Source organism: Leucopleurus acutus (genome assembly GCF_964270905.1).
Source record: "Leucopleurus acutus genome assembly, chromosome: 9".
NCBI lineage: Eukaryota > Metazoa > Chordata > Mammalia > Artiodactyla > Delphinidae > Leucopleurus > Leucopleurus acutus.
Window position 1 is genome coordinate 82,517,891 of NC_139144.1, and position 17,680 is coordinate 82,535,570.

A 17,680-nucleotide genomic window follows, 5' to 3' on the forward strand; every position below is an offset into this window, starting at 1 on the left:
GGCTATAATCAATATACAGTGATTATATTTTTAAAAGAACAAAAGAAAGTTAGCAATTAATTAAGGTGCAGTCACTTTTTTCAAATAAAATATTAGCACCATACCAGATAAAATGATCTAAAACTACTGGCCTCCTCATACTTCTTAAATAACTAAATATAATTTTTTTTTTCAAAGCACAAATATTAATTTGCAAAATCAGTTCTACAGTAGTTAATATTTCTCTCCTTTTCTGCATGTTTTCCCACTAAGGAAAAATATGAAGTAAAAACTTTCACAGGATATGAAAATGAAATAAAGAAACCTAAGCAAACCAAAGGCTGTGCTTCAGCAATGAGTTCCAACGGACGCGAACGTGGACATCTCCCGGCGTATGGTACTGAAAGGTGAGAGCTCCAGTTCTGTGGTGTATTCGTTGTCATTGTCATCACTGGTCACCGTGGAAGACTTCTGGACGCAGTCGTCACAACAGCAGCAGCAGCATTCCATAAAGGCCCGACTGAAGGGTTTGCAGAGACAGAAAAGTAGGACAGGGGTCACACAGGACTTAAAGAACAAAAGGAACTGGCTGATGATATTAAGAAGGTCCATTGTCTGCTGGGAAACCCCTGTAGCCATGTAAGCAGTAACAATGTTGCAGATATTTTCAGGAATAATGCAAAATCCATATAAAATGGTCAAAGCCACGACTGTGCAGTTCATCTGGCTTTCTAGCTGAATCTGCCGCTTATTCCCCCGGGTACAGGCTTTCTCGGCTTTGCGGATTTTCCTTGCAGTCACTAAAGAGCAGGTGATGGTGAAAAGTGTGGGCAAACAGAAGTAACAGCCGAAGTACCACCAGAGTCTGGCGCTGTCGTAGGTGAGGGCTAAAACATAGATGGTGTCGGGGAGATCCGGGGAGATCTTGATGACGCAGCGTTCCGCGGGGGCGCGCCCGCTGAAGCCCGGGTCCTCCTTGCTCAGCTGGCGGAGCACCACTTCCGGCAGTGCCAACAGGAGGGCACCCACCCATATAACAGCAAGTTTGGCGGTTGTGGAAGAACAGTTTTCTATCATTTCGTAGTACATCTGGACGTTGGTGGCCGCACGGAAGCGGTCTATACACAGAGCACATAAGGTGAACGTAGTAACTCCGAGAGAAGCAGCCTGGGGGAGGAACACAGAATATATTTTTCCTGGGTCATCTCTGAAAGATCAAAACATTAGGCAATAGGGCTTCCCTGGTGGCGCAGTGGTTGGGAGTCTGCCTGCCGATGCAGGGGACACGGGTTCGTGCCCCGGTCCGGGAAGATCCCACATGCCGCGGAGCAGCTGGGCCCGTGAGCCATGGCCGCTGAGCCTGCGCGTCCGGAGCCTGTGCTCCGCAACGGGAAAGGCCACGACAGTGAGAGGCCCGCGTACCGGAAAAAATACAGACGGGCAAAAAGTACGGAAAAAAAAAAAGAAAAAGAAAACGATTTCCTGGAATGAGGCATGAGTAACTGGGTTGGTGACTACAGCTGAATCATGGTAAGGACAACAAATAAAACTAGAAGAAAAAAAAGAAGAAGAAACACAGTGGTTCAGGGTCATGGAGCCAAAAAATATTAAAGCTGGAAGGAGCCATGAAGATCAGCTCAGTCATAGTCAACTTAGTGGGGCAAGGTGGTTGTCAAGTCACAAGATAAACACAGTAATCATCTGGGAGCATCAGATTTACCCCACTGTTTGGGGGGAAATTAAAATAATCTAATGTTTAATAAATAGTCTTTATTTATATATTTAAACAAGGACAATGGATAGGATGTAAAATGTTCATGAGGGTTAAGATAAACCAGGAGACTAAAAGAAAATTCCCTAGGTGGATGGATGCTTTGGGGTATACCCCAAATACCTGCATTCACTCTCCCCTGCCCGCTAAGTGGGAATGTTTAAGAAGCACAGGCAGAAGTCATGCCTTGGGAAAGGGGCAAAGAAATATATACACACATACATATATATATATTATACATTAATGTCTACATTTTTAGAACTCGAAGGGATCATGTTGACAAAAGGAAAACCATTTGTCCTAACAATTTTAGTACTCAAAACATTAGTTGTTTATCTACTACATTCAAGCTGTCACTCTCCCCAGAGCGATGACAACTTGCCTTGCGGATTCTATAAGAGTTCCAATGTCAAATAATCTCTCTTCTTACACACTACACGTTAGTCAGTGTCTACTAGTCCTCATGTGCGAAATAAGGACACCGCATCCACGTCCTGACTATTCTCATAACTTGGTGGAGACAGTCTGAAAATGAGATATAATGAGGGGTTAACTGCTTGAAAAGCAAACATGAAGCAAAATATGACCAACAAAGTCTAGATCAGGGCAAATCAAGAGGTCATGGTTGAACTTATAACCACAGCTCTTGTACTACAAAACTCATGAAGTTTCCCATAAACACCGGTATAAGAAATATCAATCTAATATGCCTGCCATGAAAAATGAGTCATCTCTACATTCATCTTTTTAAAATTAACTTTCAACTTAGTGAGTTGTTTGACTTGATGGAAATATACTTTGCATCTATGCCAGAGACTCAAAATAATTCTAAAATTGAAGTCCACACTGTGCAACTGTCTTAAAATCAGATTTTGTTTTAATGTCAGTCATCTTTTGAATGTCATAGTCTGAATGGAAATCTGACAAGGATGGGCCATTTTCTAAAGGTCTGCACCGAACAGGATTACTGGGAAATTGCTGTATTTTATTTTACAGATTTTTGAAAGTTTTAATTTATATATTAGCTTTTCAAATGTTTTGATTCATCTCTCTATAAGACTGTAAAGCAAGGCTTTCTGCACTGTCTTCACTGAGGCAAATCTTGTGCATGTTTCCTTGTCACTCTGTATCCTGAGTCAGTCCACAAATACAAAGCTACAAAGGCTTATGCTGTGCATTCTTTTTAAATTATGAATAACATTTCTGTTAAAAGGACAGCTTGGTGATTTTGAAAATATGAGACTCTGAAGAGAAGCAATCTCTTAGAGGCTCGGAACATCTATGTGCTTGGTAATTTTCTATCATTCCTTACAAAGAATGCACAACACACAGGAGATAGTGTCTTCTCCCCCATTAACCTCTTTAATTTTAAATCTAGAGATTTAAAATCTGGACCAATTATCACAGGAGCTAGCATTTGCATACCTATCTCCAAGTCTGTTACAAAGCATTTCATGAGAGGTAATAGCAAAGAACAAATGAAAGTGGGTAGACAGGTACTAGAACAGGTGTGTTAGATTACCACTCCTTAGATATCATAAATGGTGCTGCACATCCACTCTTAATTAAAAGATGTTCATTGCTTCAAAAAGCAAAAAAAAAGGGGGGGGGTTCTAGCTTCTGTATAATTCATCTCACAAGATTAAAAAAAAAAACAGGACAAATTTTATGCAAGAGTAAGATGTGCCTCAATTTTTCGCTCAGGAATCCTTCTATACTGTATCTTATTTGAAGATGCTCAGTTCTTCAGCCATACTCCCAAGAGCTTTAGTACTGAGGACCTCAAACATATCTGACGAATCATAGATTGAGGGAACCTTCCCACTTGTCATACACAATTTCAGGAAGCTCCTGTGTCCAGCTTCCTATTTTCAAATTGTACTTCTGTCTGATAGGATCCTCTGCAATTAGGATCCAGCTGAAACGGGGCGAACCGTCCAGGAAGGTCACAAGAGCTACAGAGAGAGTTGTTAAAGGAACCGCTGAGGCAAACACCGCCCCAAATGCAGATAGCACTTACTACGCAGTTGCCAACAGCAACTACAGCCCAAATGCCAGTCCCACATAGCTACTCCCTCCTGCCGCCACTGCCTGCAGTGTTATTACTCCAGATATTTTTCTGTAAATTCACTTATACACTTGATTTTATGATGTGAAAGGGCAGAAAGGGTACATGGTCCCAGCTCAGTACTTTCCCAAATTATTTACAGGAGACCGTAAACCTTTGTAAAGGCTTAACTGCATGCCTCAGAAATTAATTGATAAAAATCATCTGGACAATGGGTGGTGGGCTAATTTCTGCCTACTTAGATATGGAATCTATCCATGTAATTAGAATGCTAAATGCTGGGGTAACATGAAAAGGTTTCTATCACAATTTTTAAATGTACTTGTTTACATACAGCTCATTAGAAATTCTACCAAGATGCATGGTGCAATTATACACAATTATAAAACTGTATCATGAAGGCTGGATCTTCTGCATTTAATGACCATATCTGATTGCTAAAATTCAATACCACTAGGAAATATGCTCTTGGGAGTAAAGCAGTTAAGCATTAGCTTAGATGGGTAGTTCTTTGAAGCAATATTCTGAGAGATGGAATGAGTGAGATGCAATCTGTTATTAATTAAACTGCAATGGAAGGAATAATTAACATCAACAAAAGCACAACTGTAAACACTTTGAATAGACAAGACTATTACTTGTGAGAATCAAGATCAGAGGAAAGCTGGAAGCAGAAATCTTTAACTAGTTGGGAAAATAAGGTACTGAGAATTTTGAGGGGATTGGCATCAAAATACAGACACTAGAGCATCGAAATAAGCAAAATAAACAAAATCTAAAACAAAATCTAAAATCTTTTCTTCCAATGTTCTGCTCTTCTTTGTTTCCTGGAATAACAACAGTAAAGCTACTTCAGCCCCTGTCCAGTCAACATCCAGAGTGGTGAGGCTGTGGGCAGCTGTGGTCATCTGTGGTCACCTGCAGCGTTGCTTCAAGGCACTGGGCAGGCACAGGGCAAGTGGAGACACTCACTTGGGAAAGGGGCAGCTCCAGTGTCAAAATATTCTCCCCACTGCTCAAGGTGCTAACTCAATACAAACATCCAGCCTTGAGGAAATCCTGGCCACCATCTTTACCTACTACTATATTAAGTTCATTCAAAATGAGGTGAAAAAAGAGCACGTGGATACTTTATGAGAAACAGTCGGGACTTCTCTGGCAGTCCAGTGGTTAAGACTCCACGCTCCCAATGCAGGGGGCATGGGTTTGATCCCTAGTCAGGAAACTAAGATCCTGCATGCCGCATGGCGCGGCCGAAAAAAAAAGAAAGAAAAACAGTCATCTGTGGAACTCCTGTTGTAGCTATTGCTCCATTTCTCAGAAGCTTACTGCAGGCAGACAAATATGAAACCTTTATGAATGAGGTTAAGCTATGAAGGTACAACTCATACCAAATAAACAGTGTCTTTTGCTAAACCCTCTGATATACATCAGTGATAACACTGATGGGGAAAGAAAAGACCAATATACTTCCAAGCAAAAATTCTTTCATATGAAATCGAATCTACATGCTTAAGTACAGTGAAGCAGCTGGAATACACTGATTTTTATAAAACAGGAAAATTTCTAACCAAAGTCATGACAACTTACTCTAGCCTAACTTATATTTTACCTCAAAAAGATGTTTAAGTGCATCTATTTATGTGCTGTCCTTTGTATACAAGTAACTCTCGAAACAAGGGTGTTATTGTTAACAAAACCCATTCATTTGAGCCATGAATGATAACCTATTATAAGTCCATGGTTAGAGACCTAACAATCAGTCAGGAAAAAAGCACGAGGAGCACAGGGTAGAGTTTCCTTTGAAACTCTAAATGGCTTGAGCTTGTGTGCCCTGGCTTCCTCTTGCATTTTCCATAATCCTTATCCTTGAAACACTTCAGGGCAACTTCTCCACCAGAGACACTTCTTTGAGCAACAGTGGAGACAACATGTTTCTCAGAGCCACTGTTTATCAGACTGCTGTGAATGAGATGGCCTTTATCAAAAGGTCTTCATTTCAGAGCACATGCAAATCATCACACTTGCATTAGTGTTTCCAGACCAAAATATAGAGTGAGTAGGAGAGATTTGTCTCAACTCTCACAAGGACATACACATCTCTGAAATGAAACAGAGCCCTTCCAGGCCACTCTTCCATCGTCAAAAAGAAGGTTCCTTACCTTTATCAATATCACTGAGATTTAATCTGATACAGTCACATATCATAAATATCTATCTATTTCTATTATATCCAGGCTATTTCATCTATATGTGATTTCCAATGAAGATATCAACTGTCATTATTGCCTCATTTTCAACTTTCTTCCCTTTTTTTTAAACTTGATAACATGCTCTTACTTATTTAAAAAACAATGGAGACTATTTAAAAGCTACTGTATCATCCTAAAATTTGTCTTGACCCTATAAATCTTTCTTTACCTTTATAGTCCCACCTTGACATTCCTACCAATTACAACTTCTGACAACTTCTGTAGAAGTACATTCCTTTGCAGTTAAAAAAAAAATCATTTGACTACAACTTATCTAAAATGTTACAATTTAATTACAAATATGCCAACGCTCATTAGTGTAAAAATGCAAATGAAGCAAGATTAACATCATGTGTACTACAATGGGAGCCACCTATTGGAATCAACAGGTCTTAGAGCATTTATATATTCCATATTCATTCTCAATAATTAGAAATTCATTTCAAAATGTAATCTTTCCCACAAGCTCAAAGTCCACATTTCAACGCTTGATATTATTATGATGTTTCTAATCAATCTTAAAATGAACTGGAATTTCTGTTTTTCACCTAAGGGTTCTGACAAGTTTCCAAAGAACAGTAACAAATTTTCACCTATTTTTTTCTTGTGACTAATGAAATTGATTTGTATGATGGTGAACCTAAACTAAAGACAAAATCAGAGTTGGCCTCATCCATTCGTGCTTGGGTAGTTATGAGAAACCACATTTTAAGACAAAATTCCTCTGTTCTTAACCAAAATTCCATTGTTGGTAGTAGGTTAAGGAAGTACCCTTTCTTTACTCATTCCTCTTCAAAAGGCATGTATCTCTAACTTTCACATCTTACTGTGAATTAGTTAACAGATGCTTTTCCTATATAAGAGAAATCTGAACCAAGGAGAAGACAGTAAAGGTAGGAGGAAAGTTCCCTGAAGGAGGTAGTGACGAGAAGGGAATAAAATAATGGCAGCCCTGAGTACAGTCATACACCTAATTGAAATGACTCATTCTAGGCTAGGATCAAATCAGTGACCTTGGCATCATTCATGCTATCAACCATTCAAGTGTGCTGACACAGCACATTGAAAACCATCATAAATTCACAAACTGAAAGTATTCTGTCTCAAGAATAAGTCTGGAATTGTGATGATATCCGGTTCTTCTGGAGGTTTTGTGGAAAGTATCTGTACCTACTTTGCAAATAGAAAGGGCCCATATTTGAGATTGTAGCAATTCCATTCTCCACTCAACCTTGAATTTTAGGTGAGATCATCTCTTCTGGCACAAAGAATACCATTCTCATAAGGATACTTAAGAGTTAAGTATCCTTGGCAACAAGGTTGAGTTAATTATGGGACCTTGGCAGGTCAATTTGTTGTTAAAGAGAAAAAGACAGAGGATCCCTGGAGGATGGGCACAGAAATGCAGTGCCAGAGACAAACCTCACTGCATAGCAGTCTGCCCACCCTCTCCCCACATGGTCCACATCCCAGACTCAGATCCCTGTGCTTCTAATGGGACACTGTTAAACCTAGTTGCAGCACATAGGAAGAGCTATTAAAGGTGGGATCACTCTCTCAAGGCCCACGCAGTACAAGGGTGAAGGGCAAGGTAGACCCTTACTTCCTCAGCCTTGGGTACACTCCTAAGCTCAGATCTGTTTTGCTTTTGTGGAAATATTTGCTTCTTTTTCACTGTTGAGAGATGTTTTGTTGATATAACCAGATACGCTGGCAGCCCTCAGGAACGGAGGATACGTCCTCACTTTGACTGTGGGCTTGAGAAATGAATCCAGGTCTCAGGAAGGTCCATTCTTTATGCTTCCCTTTCTCCGACTCTATAATAGGGCCTAAAGTATCTCCCTCGTCAGCCTTTCTTCTTATGTTCTCTAAGGTCAAATCAAACAATAGGTATGTTTTAGAGATTTTCAGAAGAAAAGGACTCAATTTAATGTACTGTTATTACATTGCTAATTAAACAATTCATTTAAATAAACTTTAAAAAATTTGATTTACTTAATGTCCTTATGGCTAATAAGGACGACTAATTCCAAAGCAGAAATGGTTATCTCAGGCAGTGTATTCTAAATAATAATTTAATATTTAATAATATTTAGAATAATTCTGTATTCTAAATGAAATTTCTAGGACTGTCCCATCTGCCCAATTGTCTTATAGGCCTCCTATCCCAGGAAAATTTGAGAAAACAAGAATTAAAAGACTTTCATAGTTGTAACTTTTCACCATGGCTCTAGGCTGTATGCATTTATGAAAACTAAGCATAAGACTATGCTTGAAAAAGAATGAGAGGGAACATAGTTTTCACTTGAATTTCTCCATCTTTGGTCATAACTAAGTACAAACGTGAGCTGACCCATTCCAGAGCCATGCCTGAACTTCCATAACACCTTGTTTAAGCCTCTTGTAAAGTATTCATCTCACTGTAGCACACGATTTCACCTGTCTATAATAGCAGTATCATATCTATGTTACTCATCTTTGGAAACTTTTTCCTCTCTTCCCCTTCTTCTTCCACTCCTGTTTCCTCCTAACATAGTACCTAGCATAGCAGAAAAGCCCAGTAAATGTTTAATGAATGAATGGATAGTAAATAAATGAATGAATGATGACATCTATGGAAAAGGACTATAGAAAATAATGAATTATACAAGCTGTTCTTAATCAGTTATTGGGTGCTGCTGTTTCGTGTATAATCCTTAAAAGCTGAATGCCAACTAATATCTCTAGAAGGCAAGTAAAGAAAAATCCACGTTCCTGTTTATACTTCATTGGCAAGCTTTAAAAAAGGATGACATTCTTATTACAATCAATAGTCAAGGAAATTATTTGAATTTCACATTTGAATATCCTAAAGCTTTTACTTCTTATGTGGAACCCAAATTCAGTAAACTTCACCGTACACTGTTCATGAATGGAGTTATACATAGAAGCACACTTTATACTTGTTTTCTTTTCTGCTGGAGTTGTCAGCCAAATACTGTCACTTGCACGGGAATGTGAAAATTATTATAAAGGGATTAATAGGAAGTCATACAATATTTGTTAAGCACCATTCGCACACAGTGTGTCTATTTTCCCTGATAGTATTATTAGTAACTTTCAAGTGGCTCACAAAACTGTGTTTCCACTAAAAAGTCTATCAGAATACCCAATGGCTAATCCACCCCTCAAGCAAATTTACTGTCTGCCGTGATCAATGTGCTAGTACTTGAATCTAGGAGTTTTAGGGAAATCTGTGCAGACTCCCAAAACTGTATAGCAATATCATCTTCAGCTTCGGTACCCACCCTTCTTTTCGTATCTGTCAGTGCCAACTACAATCTAAGACAATGAAAAAGTCATTTGCTCACTCAGATTAAAACCAGTATTTCTAAAGCCATTGGAGAATCTGGCTTTTTTCATCACGAAAGGTTCTAGACCTTCCACAAATCATCCCTGGTCCAGAGGCCCTGGTGAGATGTATCCCCTTTATCCACCCACCACCCTCATGCAGGAATCTTGTATCCCAGGAAAATAAAACTACAGTTAGATCTGGGGTTAACTTAGAACTATTTGAAGCCTTCTTCCTTCCCTACTACTCACCATGAAGGTGTGAGTTCTTTAAACTAAGGAGCTGTCTATATTATTCAAAACGTCCAATTAACATCCAAATGGAAATAGTTAGCAGTGGGTCTGGATCAGGTGATACACTGACTCTGGTTGGCGTTCATCAGATAATTAGCAGAGAGCTGTTCTAGTTGGTTGCCATATTCAATGCCTGAGTTATTTGGCTTTAACCATTTTTTAGATCCCTAAGAGAATGGTGTGGTAGGGAACCCCTCTGCCATTCTCCTACTGCAATCTACACCCAGACCTCCATATCCAACCCACATCTACACGCTCTCTCTCTCCATACAACTATTCAACTATTGCTTTGAGTATAGTTTTTTCTGGTGACTCTCTGACAGACCAGTTCAAAATGATGTGGCTGTTAGAATGGCCACCATCCACCCAGATTTCCTCCTCTCCTATCCCCCTTTCCTACCATTCCGTCTGCTTTAAGGGACTTATCACTAGGCCACAGAGACATCATAATCCTGGAACAGAAAGAGAGAAATTATCGACTACAAATGTTCCTACTATGTTCCCACTCATAGCAGTATTATACTAAACCTCCCTTTCTAGAGATAGACTCTGGAAGCTGGGTGTTCTCCTTAAGTTTTGGTCAACAAATTGAAATAAAAAAGAAGAGTTAAATGCGAATTGCAAAGACATATAATTTCTGCTGAAGAAACACCTATTTTTCTACACAAAGCCAACTCTCCCCCAAATTCTACTTCCTCCTTAAGATTATACTAATACTCAAGCTGTAGAAAAAAGAACTGTGGGAGAGAAGGAAAAGAAGGCAAAGGAGAAGATGGGAGAGAAAAATTGTAAAGATCAATAAAAATTAATTGTGGTTAAAAGTTTTAAGTAACTAAGAAAAATTTAAAAAGAAAAACCTTGAAAAAGGCAAAAAAGACTACTAGAAAAATGGTAAATCATACATTACAAATCAATAAGAAGGTGTGTGGTGGGAAGAAAAGGAAGACTACCCAACAAATAAAATAAATATAAGAGATTAGAAAGTAAAGAAAAGGCAAAATCTAGATACTAAAGGAGATAAAATGTCAAATAATTTTCAGAAGTCTTGTGGTCAAGAAGAAAAAGATTTGGAATGAGGGCAAATCAGGGAGAAAGTTTTCAAACAGATTTGTAATGTCCTCCCCTATCTAGAACACTTTGCGATTTTTAAGAACATAAAATGTAACCTATGTATCTTTATTTGATTATTAAAATAACCATGTTTGGCACATGAAAAAATGCAATTGTCTCAGATTACTGCAATTTTAAAAAATTTAATGAGCTACCAACTATGGAATTTATGGGAAACGATGAAATTTAAGAATATAAAGAGCTACAAATTTCATCATATAACAAATGATGTTAACTGGGCTTATTATTTTTCCTGTCTGTTGGATACAAAAATCTTTTTAAAAGATGCCAAGGAGGGCTTCCCTGGTGGCGCAGTGGTTGAGAGTCCGCCTGCCGATGCAGGGGACACAGGTTCGTGCCCCAGTCCGGGAGGAGCCTGTGAGCCATGGCCGCTGAGCCTGCGTGTCCAGAGCCTGTGCTCCACAACGGGAGAGGCCACAACAGTGAGAGGCCCGCGTACCGCAAAAAAAAAAAAAGATGCCAAGGAGCAGAAAGAAAAAGAAAACACTCACTGGACACTGTTTTGCCTCATAGATGTTTGCCTACTAAACAAATATCAACATCAAGTGTTGAGAATAAGGGTCTGGTTGCCATTGACTAAATATGTATACGTAGGATGGTCATTTCTCTTTTCTGAGTGTCATGTGTCATTTTTAAAATGAGGGGGTTGGGTTAGAGTGCCATCTGGTTCTAATTTAACGTGGTAATTCAAAAGCCACTGTAGTGGCTGCTGTGGTTCCCCACCCAGATTGCTTCTTCCCCAAAGTCCTTTAGGAATGAAATGCTGATCTCCCCCAGCTGCTGGGACTATGGGTGGTTGATGGCTCTTAGCTGCATCCCTCTCTAGGAATGGCCCTTAACCAAAGAGATCCACCCGGCTCAAGGTTATGCCCCCTTCCTGGGAGCAACTTGCATCCAATGACTGGTCTGTTAGGGGCTATAAAGGCTGGGCCGTCTTGCCTCCATTCAGGACCTCCCTCTAGGACCACCCCAGCCCTGAGCTCCCTGTGGTGTCAGCTGAGGTCTTTGTGGCATCTGCATCACAGTTCAACGTCCCTCTGTGCCCAGTCCTGCTTCCTTCATTCCCTAACAGGTGTTGAACCTGAGCTCACACCCCAGTAAACTTCCTGAAGCAGATCTCCACATTAGCATCTGGTTTTTTTCAGAAACCCAACATGAAATAGGCATTAGATCCCTCTTACTTCTGTGAAAACAGCAGTGCCTCCTGGAAGCAGAAATGCTTTATTCTGAGAGTTGGATTGTATTTCTTGTCCTCATAATCAGGAAGTAGGGAGCTAATACTACTGTCTGATCATCACTTTCACAGAGTATGATGAAACATTATAGAATTATTTCAGAAGACTAGGATTAGGTATGAATATAGAAACACTAAATCTTAAGGCTTTTATTCATTATTCTAACAGTAAAAATGTACATTATAGTTTAATTTTTCAAGAAAATAAAATGAGTGAATCTTTTTCTCCAAGCCTTTGCTTTTCCAGGTGAAAAAAGAGCCTAGTACCAATAATTAAAAAATAGAAAAGGGCTATGAAGGGGGGAAATAGAGAGTAAAAAATAATAATTGTTTTTCTTAAGGAGCTGAGAATTAAATTTAAAAAGGAAATACAAATGAAAGTATGCATTTTTTAAAATCCTCAGTATTAGAGGATTTCTCTTTAATTTTCTTTCTCTTTATTTAGAGAAAGAAAATTAAAACACATACATAATAAATACCATCACTCAAAACTCACAGGTCTCACTAAACTAACCGAAGTTTATATATTCTTTTCTGACTTTGAATCGGATTCTTTTCTTTTAAAGTTTTTTTTCAAGAACTTTGGTAATTTTTTTTCTTTCCCCAGTTTCTTTTTTCTGTCCTTTTTATTGTTTTTCCCTTTAATGTATAATGATTTCATCCTGTCCAGTGCATTTAAAACAAGCCAATATGCTTCCCTCTTATTGGAGGTAACTCTCCTATTCACTTTATAGTTTACTTTTGTCTCTTTTTTGCATATGTCAATTTCTTCTGCATTATTCAGACAATCAGAGAAATCTTAAATTGAAATTGACCTTGAAAAGGCAATTGGTAGACACATATTCTCTTCCAAAAATTTCACTTCCTTCTCTGCAATTCAAAAATGAGCTGTCTACCAAATATTTAGATGTTTCGGAGCTACTTGGAGCTTGGCAACAAGAGAAATTCTAGATGTTGGTAAAGTAGCAACAGCTGATTTAGCAAGCATGGCATGATCCTGCATCTGATCTCTGCCAGGATAACAGAGGGTCTTATTTACAGTCTCTTGCCTTGGCCCTTCTAAGTAGGTACGGTTTTCTGTTTACTTATCCCCTAGCATTAGGCCCTGGAACAATGTTGAACATAATGTCACTGGCCCTGGTGCCAGACAGGATCACGGGCTCTGGAATATTTACAGTTTCCCTTCTTCTGCTTCCATAAATGAAACGGGCAGTCTGAATGGAGTAAATCAAGGGCCAGCTGGCTGAAAACACAACTGGCAACAAAGCACGTGGGCTCCTTCCAAGAGCTGGTGTTTAAAGAAATTCCAACTACCATAATAACGGTTAAGGACACTAGCTGTAGGATGTTAACAGTCAAATTTTACTCAAAGATTTTCGTTTCCAAAGTTTGGAAGCTATTATGTGTCCCCTTCTTCTCAAGAAATTTTCTAGTCTTGGAAAAATAGCCAATCCCTTATACTCTAACAAACGACACATATATACTATATACTTTGGGAATGTCAAATAAATTCTGTGCCATGATGTACAAAGTGTTATTTTTGCTTAAGCTCATTCATACAAAATAAATAAAATGGTTACAAAGTTGAGAAGGAAAAAAGGAGAAACAGAAATGACATACGAATTTAGGTGGGATAGCATGGCAGACAGCCAGACAAACTAATTTGGGAGGTTACTAATATATCCAGGCCAAATGACAAACAAAGAAAAGCAGATGTCTTTTGTTAAATAAAATATATATTACTCCAATTTTGATATTTAAGAAGAAATGTGATAATATCCTTGGGGAAGAAATCATACTGGAGCACTAGAAACCTAGTAGATGAGTGATGCAGGGTTTTTTTTCTTGCTAGGTTCCAATAATGACAGTCACGGACTGGCTACTTATTCACTCTAGAATCTCTGATAGTCTCCAAATCAGAAATCTATATGTATAAAACCATAGTTCAGAGAGAGAAATTTAAAATCTAAACAATTCTATACATTATGAGATGCTAATTATCTCCCAATCCAGGAGCAGATGAGTTTGAAGGTGAGTGGACAAAGCTGCTTAGGTCCGCCCCTGTGCCCAGTATATAAATGCCAATGTCTATAAATGATTGGCAAGAGAAATGAGGGAGGAACCCTGAGAGAAAGTGAAGGGCTTCAGAAGTAGGTGCGTGGAGCAGCCGGTCTGATGCTATAAATCCCGGAAATGAATAAAGCCCGTAGCTTGAGACCCCCTGGAAGGCATTACCTCTACATAGGGCACAACCTTGCAGGAGAAGTCCTCCAGCAGCCACTTCTTGGTCAGCTCATGAAAGATGACGAGCGGAAGGCAGAAGAAGATGATGAGAAAGTCCCAGAAGGCCAGGTTGGCCAAGAGGGAGTTGGAGATGCTCCGCATGTAGTAGTTGTGACACACGATGCACATCACCGCCAGGTTGCCTATGATGCCGGTCCCGAAGATCACCACCGACAAACACATGACCGCATAGGCTCCGTAGGACTCCTGGGTCAGTGGGTAGAAAGGGTTCTTCAGTCGCAAGCGCGGGTTCGTGGTGTTCCCCCGCCGAGGACCCCCGCGTTCGTGAACTCCTTCAAGGGAGGACCCGTTCAGAGCCAGAGCCCTGCCAGGGGGTGCAATCGTCCGCCCTTCGTGCCCCGACGGTCCATTGACCGTCTTGGGTTGGGGGTCGTGGTGGGAACCCTGGAGTTTCCCGGCTCTCCTTGGCCAATAATAAAGGTCGCTGGCTCCGGGTTCCTTCCTCACTCTCTGCTCCTGACTGCGCCCAGAAATGCCAGCGCCTCTGGGACCCTTTTCCTTCTCCTCTGACGTGTGAAGGAAGAGTTGGAGAGCCGTGGGGTTCCCTCTCCCCAAAGTACCCGGGGGCTTCTGACTCCGGGCACCTTTCCACCTCCAGGCGCCAGGTGGTCTGGCTGGAGGTCCCGAGGGCTCCGCTGCCGACGCCTCCGCCCCTCTGCCCGCGCCTGGGTCACCGCCGCGGGCCGCGGGTGGGTCCCATGAAGGCGCCAAGCGCACCGCTGCCTCCTGAGCCTCCTCCCTGGGCGCACGGGTTGGCAGAAGGTCTCCTGCAGAATTTTCCGGTCCCCAAGCGTCCCTGCTGCGACGCTGTATCAGTGTAGGTGAACAGCTTTCCCCCAGACAATTTTCGTTCCCGGGCGCAGGGGCGGACCCGAGGACGAGAGAAGCGGAAACCTTGAGCAGTAGCAGAAGCAGCAGCCGCGAGGTGCGGGCGAGACGCGCGCCCGCGGCCCGCATGGCTGGGCGAGGGCGCACCCGGCAACGGCGGCTCCTGCTTAGGACGGACACCTGCTGCCAAAGTTGCCGCTGAGAGTTAGACACATGTCACATACTAACCCCCGCCCCTGCAGCGGGGGACGGGAGATTAGGGGGAGGTTGGGGGATGGGTCTTGGGGTCACAGCCCTTCCCCTCTACAATCCTTCCTCGTTTGGTGTCCTGTGCATTTCTCAGCCAAGTCCAACCCGAGCGCTGCGTATCCCCAAGATTCAGAGAGGGAATCGCTGCTGCCGGTGGCTGACCTTGAAAACTTGCAACCAACGCCTGACTGTTGATTAATGTTGCGACTGGGAGAAGCCCAGACGAAGCCCCACGCTCCTCCCTGCCTTTGGGGTGGCTGCCTTCCTGGTAACAGTCGCTCTGCCTATTTACATGCTTTCGATATAGCTTTATCCAGCAGCAAGACGAGGTCGCTTCAAGGGAAAGGAAAGCAAGTTCCCCACCTTCAGATGACTAGTAGCCACACTCCCGCTCCCGCTTGCTGGAGACAAGCTGCCCACAGCCAGACGCCGCGCACATGCGCCGGGGTAACTCTCGCCCCACCTAACCCCAGCGACTCGCGAGGCTCCTGCGGACGAGGAGAAGCGGGATGCGAAGCCCGCGGCCGCGGCCAAAGTTGTCTCTCCTCTTGCTCAAAGTTGACCAGGGGGCGGCGCGGGCTGCTGGGCGGCGCGTCTCCGCGGAGAAGGGAATCGGTGGTGGGGAGGGCTAGCTCTGCTCCTCGGTGGACAGTGCCGGCGGCCGCAGGAGCTTGTGGCGGCGACAGCGGGCGCAGCCCGGGCGGAGAGAGTGGTGCCCGGAACCGCCGCGGGCGAGGCGGTGCATGGCCAGGAAGCCCCTCGCCGCCGCTCCAGCCGCAGCGCGCGCACGCGAAACCCAGCGCTCCGCTCCTTGCCTCCTCCCCCTGCTCAGCCTCCTGCGAGAGACGCGCTGGTTTGTGGGGAGACGGGATCCCCTGGCGGCTTACGAGGTCACTAAACCCACACACGTTTCATTCAAGCCCTTTGTAGCGGCTTCCACGCGTAGGAGCTGGAAGCGGCGAGGGAACGAGGGCGGAGGCGCGGAGCCTGCGCGGCTCGAGGCTAGGGATGGGCGGGACATGTTAATTCCCCAGATGTCTGAACCAGCCTGACGGGTCCCAGAGCCGGGTTGTGGGAAGAGGCGAGGGGCGGGGTGGCGGGGGTGGGGGAGATCCGTGCGTTCGCTTCCAGACCTGGGTCCTCGAGGGAGTCGTAAATTGAGGCGCTCGCCTCCTTAGGTGTTTCCAAGAACTGAGGATGGGAAAGAAAGGAAGCTCAGAGGCTTCCATCGTAGAGAATGAGCAGTTCTGGGAGTGGGACGCAGAGTGGGGATGCGAAGGATACCCTTTCCCTTTAACAAGGGTTTAGGAGGCATCCTACCAGGGGTTACTTTAGAACCACTCAGACCACAATGAAAGTAGTTTTGTTTGATGAAGTAGAAGGAAATGATAGGTAGGGGGAAATTAACGTGAACAGAACTTCCAGCCTGGCTGACCAGGCCTTTCCAGCCTTTTATACTGTAAAACCCCACACTCAGGCCACAGCTGTCAGGGTGTAGCTAATACGACAGACAAATATCAGACAAACTGATTAAGAGAGAGCAAGTGATAGAGGAAGAAATAAACACATTTTGAAAAAAGGGAACATGTAGAGAGACAGGAGAAAACACAATGAGAAATAATGCCTATTGTGGTAGGTAGAATAATGGCCTTCCAAAAGATGTCCACATCCTAATTCTTAATACCTGTGAAAATGTTACTTTACATGGCAAAACGGACTTTGCAGATGTGATTTCTCAAGGGATTCTCATCCCCTTGAGGTGGGGAGAAGATCATGGATTATCCAAGTGGGTCCATTGAAATCACAAGGGTCCGTGCAAGAGGGAGGTAGGAGGGTCTGAGTGAAGTGAGACCCTGAGCTAAAATAATGCTGGAGATCTCTAGAAACTGGAAAAGGCAAGGAATAGGCCATGCCTGATCGTTTTTAGAGTTCTGACCCCCAGAATGATAAGATAATGAATTTGTGTTTTTTAAGCCACTTTAAGCCACCTATCAATTACAATGGAGTTTCTGGGAAGGGTGCAAAAGCTATTTCCTTGTTGAACTTGAATTTCTCTCTGGGTAGAGGTGGAAATCAGTGACACATTAATGTGATCTAGAGTAAAAAAAAGGATCAAAAAAATAGCTCACATGTATAACCGAGACTTAAAATTAATGAGATGGGGGGGAGTATCTCTAGTTTTATGTTGACAACTTTTTTTTCTTGTTCACAACTAACCCAGGTTACCCCCTCCTGAATTT

At 42.3% G+C, this 17,680-nt stretch overlaps 1 protein-coding gene across 1 annotated transcript; it reads right to left on the reverse strand.

Annotated features, from left to right (window-relative positions):
• Positions 1–327: 327 nt before the first annotated feature.
• Positions 328–15,320, reverse strand: GPR37 (G protein-coupled receptor 37; the record flags this gene model as incomplete). Its single annotated transcript, XM_082847087.1, has 2 exons — positions 328–1,146; positions 14,295–15,320. The coding sequence occupies 2 exons, from the start codon at positions 15,318–15,320 to the stop codon at positions 328–330; spliced, it is 1,845 nt and encodes a 614-aa protein (XP_082703213.1).
• Between the last annotated feature and the right edge of the window lie 2,360 nt (positions 15,321–17,680).